The sequence below is a fragment of the Lagopus leucura genome, unplaced genomic scaffold (assembly GCF_019238085.1).
Source record: "Lagopus leucura isolate 7727_CA_CO unplaced genomic scaffold, USGS_WTPT01 Super-Scaffold_100157, whole genome shotgun sequence".
Classification (NCBI taxonomy): domain Eukaryota; kingdom Metazoa; phylum Chordata; class Aves; order Galliformes; family Phasianidae; genus Lagopus; species Lagopus leucura.
This window is the reverse complement of record NW_024962334.1, coordinates 33,175,407-33,184,241: the sequence shown is the minus strand read 5'-3', so window position 1 is coordinate 33,184,241 and position 8,835 is coordinate 33,175,407. Positions and strand designations below refer to the sequence as shown.

Below are 8,835 nucleotides of genomic sequence, written 5' to 3'. Positions count from 1 at the left end.
TTTTTTTTTTTTTTTTTTTTTTTTTTTTTTTTTTTTTTTTTACACATATTATTCTTATGGCCTTGCAGACTGCTCAGGTTATCTACAAGATCTGACACCAAAAAAGGAATTCTAATCAAAAGCTGAACAAAAACTGAAAGTATGGTAAGAGTCATACAAAGTAGTGAGCTTACGTCTAAACTAGTTAAGTCCCAGGTGAGTTCAAATTGACAAAAATTCCACTCCGAGGATCAGGATTGGAAATAAAGCAGCTTTTCCAACAGTATGTGATAGGTTGTTTCACTTAGTATGTCTTGTGTTCCCACCACACAAGCTCTTACACAAACTTTGCTAAGTATTTTGACTGTATATTTCCTGCATACAGCATACTCGTATACAGAACTCCCACATCTTTTTTGAAATCATGCCTAATGCTCCTGAAAGAAAGAGTTATTTGAATAATCTTCTGGAAATACACTGTAGGTCTATCTAGACAATTCCATGCATTTTATTTACGTTAGGGAGATTTACTGAAAACGAGCTCACATCCAGATGAATCATCACAAGGATCCTGCAGGTTTTAAGCAACTAGCTGAGGTAACATTTGTAAAGCATCAGGAACAGACATATCGTTAAAACGCACTGCATGGCTAAGCCAAATCATTATGTCCAGATAGACACTGGATTCTACAGTGCCAAAACCAGACTATTCAGCCAGTGTAGTAGGACAGTCCAGCTAAGACCAGCAGTGTGCTGGCCTTCAAGCTGGCATGGGGCCTGGCGTTACTCTGCTGCAAGAGAAACACTGTTTTCTCCGACCTAATACTGAAAGTTTGAACCTTCTACTTAGTCAGCATCACAATCTAGCAAAGTTTGTGGTTTGTCTGTGCTCCAGGAAATCCAGAAAGATCATCTCTTCCCTATCACAAAAGACAGTGCACATCCCTTTGATCACTAAGGGCTACATCTTGTTTTTCACAGGGGAATTGTCTGAGTTTCAGCTGGAACAGAACTGTTTTTTTTCAGTGTGTGGCATGATGCTATGGTTTTCTTCTAAAACCAAAGCAAAGTTTGTAACACACAGTTGTTTAAAGTTATTCTAAGCAGAGCTGAACAGAACCAAGGCTGTTCCAGTTTCTCAGCTCATACTAATGATGGTCTGCAATGGCACAGAATCAGTACAACTGACTTAACTGGCCAAAAGGATATTCCATACCATATGATATCAAGCACACCATGCAGAAGGATAGTTTTGAAGAAGGTGGGAATCCATCTGGCTCTTTTTCTCTCACTGGGGGCTAGATGGGCATCTGTCAGTGAGCGGTGAGTAATTGTTCATGCACTTCTTGTTATATACATATATATAGTCATAACTAGTATCTTTTTCCTTTCATCTATCTTAGTAAATAGTTTTATCTCAATGCACAAGTTCTACATGGGTTTTTTTTGTTCTCTCCCCATCCCACTGGAAAGGGGGAGAGTGAGTAAACAACTGTGTGGCGCTGAGCCAACTGCTGGGGTTAAACCACTAGAGGAATTCACATGTTGTCACTCCATGGACTGCTGTTTTGACTCTGGCTTATCACGGTAACACCTCGGTTTGCCACCAGTAATGATGCAATACAAGAAACCATCACCTTCATCCTCACAGTGCTTCAACAAGTCCTGACAAATTTACGCATGCTGTACCTTTTGTTCCTGTATGAGTATTTGCAAGGCCCACCTGGTGCAAACTTTTGATAATTCAACACTGCCAAAATCGTTTTCAACACTTTGAAGCTAATATTCAATTCCATACAGAGATTCCTGGTCGTAACTGGCTGATACACGTGGATGAGCTCAACAAGATGCTCTTCATTTTCTGGTGTAATAATTGTAAATGGCCATCCAGTACGTGGCTTGTCTTTCACAATGCTGCCACCACTGTTAAAATGTACCACCCCCCACCTCACTGTGCTCAAATTCACTCTTGGGTTTCCATAAACATTCAGTAAATGTCGATGAATATTAGTGGATGCCATTCTTTTCATCACAGAGAAATTAAATTCCACCCCTTTGCTTCATCCACACTTCCAGAGATGCCCCTCTGCTGCCATCTGTTGCATGGCAACAAAGTGTAATGGAATACTGGAGAGAAGGTTCCACCCCTACTGTCATATCAACTTCTGCCTCTGACATCATAGGCCAACATAATAAAATAGGGGCCATTACTTTCAGAGCAGCCCCAGTATTTCACTATAGAGCAAGAATTTCTTCAGTATACCCCAACATCATAACAAACTACACACACAGTACCACACAACAGCACAAGCTATTGGGACCTTCAAGAGGCTTGGCGTTTAGACATTTCACTCTCAGTAAACCTGGTTAAGAGTAACATAAATTATCTGAATTACAAGGAAGTACGGGGAAATGGGGAGTTGATAATCACATACTTGGTCTGTCTGTTCAAAAACAGGGCAGAGCTTCTGGGAGATGCCATACATCAAAGCGGGATTCTGTCCACTGCAAGTCCTAATGGATTTGTCTTCATTCAAAGACTCTCAGTTAAAACCTCAATTATTTTAAGGTATCTGGTCTTCCATACACTACTGTATTAATTTATGGGTCTAACTGGCATTGGTTTTTAGTTTTGTTTGCATTTTCTTTTAAAACTTTATAGTCTCAGAAAGGATTAGGATAATCTACTACAGGCTCTGGACATCAGCCTCTTACACAGAAGGTAGTCATTCTGATCTTAATCCTGAAACAACTTTCACCCAATTTAACTTCTGATACTGGGGCTCTTCTCTTCACATCTAATAAATGTAATACTTAACCACCGGGTACAACTCCTTCTGATTTTAAAAACCTGACTGTAATGCTATCACCGCCGACTGGGAAAACTAACTACAACAACAGTTTCACCATATGAACTGGACAGTCTTTGCAGCACAAAACCGCTGCAAATGCACCACTGACTTCTTTTCAGCTGCATTTGCTTTCTTTAAAAGATCTGAAAGTCTGTAATATCTGAAAAGTACAACTTTCAAGGCAGAGTAAACAAAAAAACCCAAACCATGGCCACTTTTACAGTCAAGCCTCATCTTTCCCTGCCCCCGCCTGCACACTTTTTATGTTCTCCTGTCACCTTTAACAGATTTTATGGAGTTAAAAGACTGATGGCTATCTCGCATTTGACTTACAAAGAATGCTGTACTCTGGTAAATTGACTCCAGATGCTGAAAAATGTTCACACTCAAAGTTGTACATTTTAATTTTTAAAAATACAGATATTTACAAAACGATATGAAATGAAGGAGTTTCAGAAAGTTAATTTTTAAAGATCCTTGGAACTAGACATTACAAGAAACAACTCCTATAGCTCACAGCAGTCTCCACACAGCAACAGAACTTCGTTTAAGATTTACTTGATCTTCCACAAAAGACATACATGTCTAAAGCAAATACCAAGTCCTTCAAAGACATCTGATTTAAAAGGAATCTTACTTGTTCCAATGTCTTTCTATTCCCCTCTAATAAAATCTAAATCTTAGCCTTACAAAACAAGCTGAAGAACTAACGCATCCCAAGCGCAAAACTAAAACTTCCGTAGTTTCAGTTGTTGTTTTTTTAATTTAGTAATGTTCACATCACATATTTGCTGTATCTGCAAAGATATTCAACTCCTGGAAGAGCAGACTATTTTGTGCACTATGCAGCAAGAACAGCAACACTGCCAGCCAGTTCTCAGCTATACTGTGTTTCTTACCTTCATTGCCCATACATAAAATAAGTGAGTTTTTAAATAAGAATTCAAGCCTAAACCGAAGTATATACATGGCAGATTCCAGGCTTACATGTCAAGTTTAACTAAAGAGTACAGTTTACCAAAACAATGGTAAGACTTCTTAGAAAACCTCCTCCCACCAAACACTAAAGACTTATAGTGCGTTTGGAAAACATTAAGCAATTAGCCAGCTTTTATGCTTCTCTGCTAGCACAGACACAACTAACAAAGTATTCCTACAGATATTGCACTCTTGCACAAACATCATCTTTAGCTGCCACTCTTGCAAACAGTTTGTTATAGGTAAATATCCAGACCTACAGAATTTATTTTAATCATAATGAAATCCTTATTTGGGTAATTTGCAAAGTTTGTTTTAAAATAATTTCAAATGGTATCTGACAAATTACCACGTCTTTCTGTGAAGCTACTTTAAAAAATATTAATGCCTTTTTCAGAAATAAACAACAACCAAAACCAATTTTTTTTAAATCCAAAATGCATTAAATGTACATAACCAATTTAAATATATAATTTGCTGCTGATTACCAGAGCACGGTGAGTATAACATCTTAAAAAAACATATCATACCTCTATATGTTTTGCAATGTAACTAGAAACCAACACCCAGAGTCACACCATATTTTAGGAGTCTAGTTTCAAGTATTTAATCTTCAAAACTTCAGTTTTAACCTGATGGACACTTATGTTCTCACACAGCAATTAATTGGTCAGGTAAAATCTCACTCCCACAGCTGTCAAGAACTAATCTGACATACGCTGGCCTAAGCAGCCTGACATGCAATCCAAACCTTAGTAGAATTTACCTTCCCCTCTTAGGGAAGCAAAATCACTTCTGAAAGCCCTTATATCTGCTTTCACTCCAAATTTTTTTCTACACCTCTTTATGGAAAGAAAACTGTCTTTTTCTTTTTCCTTTTTTTTAAATCAAGTTTTGTTTCAGAACAGTACTTCGGTAGTTTTGAAAGCTTTGCAACTGATGCACAACAACAGAGCCAAGAAGGCAAGAGACATCCAGCAGGAATGGCTGAGCACCTCTTGCAGCAGCAGCCCAGCCAACTCACTGCTCTGTGTCCGTATTTTTATTTTTCTGTCACAGCACAATAACCAATGAAAAGTTCTTGACCAGAAGTTACCAATTCTTTCTGTATAACCATTATGATCACACTCATTCATAATCATTTCTGTGAACTGAAATGTTCTCAAAGATATTTCAGTCTATTAAAGTACTTAAGACTCTCTCCAAAAAAGGACATTTGAACAACTGTGTTCTCTGTGTATCTCTTCTCAACTTTCCCACATTTATTTTTTTAATTACCACTATTAAATATAGTACTCTGATACTTGCATTATCTGTGAAAAAATTTAAAGGAATGTAGCTTTTACATCACTTTTTGAAATGAGCATCACAGGGATGACAGTGGCTTTTTTTGTTTTTTTTTAATATCTCAACATGAACTCTGGACAAAAACTGGGCCTTGTGTGTTTTCTACACAGTCTGCACAGTCTTTAGTCCTAAAAGTCATGTATACCTATTAGTAACAACCTGTCCTTCCTATTTGATTCTATCTAGAATACAAACAGGCTTTTTAACACTAAGATTTCTTGCTGATAAAACATAATAGCACAAATTGTTTCAGAATAATTTTATCCCCCAATAGATTCAGCTTGTAAATCAAAGACTTCAGGGGAATTTAAATGTAACTTCTTGAGGACTTAGCCACACGCTCTGAGGGTCTCAATCTCAACGAGTCACTTATCTACTTAAAAGCTCAACATTCTCTTACATCATCAGTAAGATGATGACCTTAAAAGTAAGATCATCTCCCTGCACAGGAGCATAATGCCCAGCAGAGGCATCATCACTGCTTGCAGCAGATGAGAAGGAAGAACGAAATACATTACTGAATGCTCCAGCATAGTCAAACTCCTATATAAAGCTGAAAATTTGATTGGATAAGGCGTAAGATAAGCCCAAAAAGGGCTGCGACAAAAAACATTCACTGTTTCTAAGTCAGAATTTCAAACAGTACTATACTGAAGTACAACACTGTTTGGATAGGTGTTTTACTGTAAAAAATACCCAGCATTCCTAGCCAGGGCATACAGACAACTGGACAAGAACAGAATATGACCGATGTGAAGACAAAAATGTAGGAAATAGTAAGGTTGCCTCAACTGTGAGAAAGGAATTCCAGAAAGTGGGCAGAGCACAGGCTCTGAAAGCATGGCATAATCATTTTGAGGCCCAATTTGATAGTTAACCTTCCAAAAAATAACTGCAGTTCCTGAAGGAACCTAAAAAAAAAAAAAAAAAAAAAATCAAAAACAAAAAACCTGGAGATTCTTGAAAAGGTGCTTCAAATTCTGAGTTAATATGCTCTAACTCACTCCTGATTCTGCTTCTTTGAAATAACACAACTCCAATTAAGAATCACTACAAATTTTTTGCTTTGACTTTCTTGATATTTCTTATATATTTACATTACATTTGAGTCAAATAGCCTAGATTCACTTGTCTGTCCTATTCTGCTACCAGACAATACAGAGACGTTTTAAAGGAAGAGAAAAAGCATATCGTACATGAGAAGATGTATGCTTCTGATAACACTGATACGCCTTTCTGCACTGTAACAATGTTTTAAATGGTCTGCTAAGCCCAGAAAATGCTTGTGATGAAGTGAGGAAAGAAGCACTACCACCAAAAGAACGGAGGGAAAAGGGGAGAAAGAGTACATTAAAACAATATGCCCAGACTTAACCATAAGCTAATGGATGAATTTCCAAGCTCAGATTTCCCATCTGGTTTTGTTTCTTTAGCTTTTCTGGTTTTGTGGCTTTCTTTTTTTTTTTCTTTTTTTCTTTTTTTTTTTCTTGGGGATGGGGAGGTGCTTGCTTGTTTATATATATGTTTCTTCAACACCTTCATACACATCACTATTTCAGAGGACAGGTCTACCTCAGGATGCTGGGTGGTCAGATTTTAAGTATGTTCAACAAAGGCAAAATTACATGCTCCGTATCAAGATAAATGTAGTGAAACCAACATGGTTTATCTATCCACATATTTCAAAGATTTTTTACACAACGTGTTTAACATTATCATCAACGAGATCTCAAAGAGCGCAAAGGAAGCGAGCACAGACATGGCAAGAGAAAGGCCTGTACTAGGAGCTGACAGAACCAAAATATTCTCAGACAAATACAAGGCACGGAAACACAGGTCATTTTCTTCAAAACAAGATCTCGTACTTCCATCTGTTACCTCAATTACGACTTTTTCTTCCTTCTCAAAAAAAAAGAAAACAAAGCACCAAAAAAAAAAAAAAAAAAAAAAAATCCTCTACAACAACAAAAATGACAAATTAGTGAGCCTCACTTCATCGTTATTTTTATGTAAGACAAAGGTCTCAAGGGAAACTTCAAAGCAGGACAGACTTCAGTACAGTATTCTGCAACATCATTCCACACATAGGATTACTGAAAACAGAAAGCCTATCACAGCCCAGACATTTAGAACAAGAAGAACAAATCAGTCAATTTCAACTGCTAAAAAGCACACAAGGTCATGAAATTATCATCTGGGTGAACAGGAATTCAGATTCAGAATAACCTCTTACATCTTACAGTTTAAACTGATAATATCTCCATATATACGGTTTGATTTTTAATTGAGCTAAACTGAAAATCAGAAATTGAGGGATATTTAGCACAGCTGACATGCCCGAGTACTGATTTTGTTTTCTCTATGCAACAAAAACATACAGACTGTATAGTCTGTATTCTCTCTCAAGATAGCTGAAACTATCACACAATTTCCAAATAAACTATTTTCATTTAATTTTTTTTCCCCTAAGCCTCAAAATTTTCATTTATATAGTATACAGATCATTATATATGTCAATCTACTACAGCCAACTACAACATAGCGGCATCTACATATGGAACAAAACTTACTCTTCCAATCACTATATTCTAAATCTGACTTTTTTTTCCCACTAATTCCACTTTCAAGATAACTGAAATGATATTCTGTTCATGAAAAGCATACTCAGAATTAAGGCTAAAATAACAGATGCCTTCTGAGATAAGAAAACAAATCCATTGAATGCCTACCTGATCCCACTGGAGATGAGCCAACACTAAGACTTTGTAAACTTCCATTCCTGAGCAAAGTTGGAGATTTTTGAAGACCAGAGCTTGTCACACTTCCTGCAGCAGATGCTACAGATGAAGTTGGGGAAGCAGAAGAAACTGAAAGATGGGAAATACTTTCTTGACTTTTATTTCCTTTGGGTCTACCAGGCCCATGTTTACTTTGCTTATTTCCTTTCCGTTTCTTCTCTGTTACAGTTTCCTCTTCTATTCCAGAAGTTTGAGCTCTTTTGTATGCTGTAGAAGTAAGGCTTGAATTACTTATGTCTCCAGGTGAGCTGTCAAAGTTTTTAGATTGGGAAACAGCTGATGATGAAGGGAGACCAATTAAGGAAGAGAAACAGTTGACACCTCCCTCTTGACTTCCAGTCTCTCCTTTATGTACATCTTTGGTTGACGAAGCCTGTTGAGAATGAGTAAAACTGTCACTTCGCAGATCTGTTTCTGTAAAACTCAAAAAATCCTGGGGAGACTGAACCGAACTTCCAGAAGATGACTTTATGCTCCCAGGAGTGCCCAAAAAGCTTCCTAAAGAGGGAAAAAAAAAAAAAAAAAAAAAAAGCACAATTTTTATTTTTTTAGTACAGCTGATGAAAGTTCATGGAAGAGATCAGTATTTTAAAATACAAAACTCTGAAGCACAAAGACTTTATGAAAAAGTGATACCAAAAGACACAGAATTTATTTTTAAAAGAACTAATTTCTACTGTTGATCTTTATTCTTCTGGATCTGAATCTCCTATCACTCATTTTGGGGCACAAATAAGGTAAAAATTAATAAAAGGAGAATAACAACCTCAGTTTTAAAACACTTATGCTTTCTCTTGTGTTTTGAAGCAACAAACATATGACAGCAAGTTGTTGTGGTTTTTTTTTTGTTTTTTTTTTTTTTTTTTTTTTTTTTTTTTAAA

The 8,835-nt window shown here is 36.8% G+C and overlaps 1 protein-coding gene across 2 annotated transcripts in view; it reads right to left on the bottom strand.

Annotated features, from left to right (window-relative positions):
* MLLT10 (MLLT10 histone lysine methyltransferase DOT1L cofactor) overlaps positions 1-8,835 on the bottom strand; it is a 112,626-nt gene that overhangs the window by 47,355 nt on the left and 56,436 nt on the right. For both annotated transcript variants that reach the window (XM_042889074.1, XM_042889073.1), the window contains exon 10: positions 7,886-8,452. In XM_042889074.1, coding sequence (XP_042745008.1) covers positions 7,886-8,452 — 567 coding nt within the window. The remainder of the gene's footprint in view (positions 1-7,885; positions 8,453-8,835) is intronic.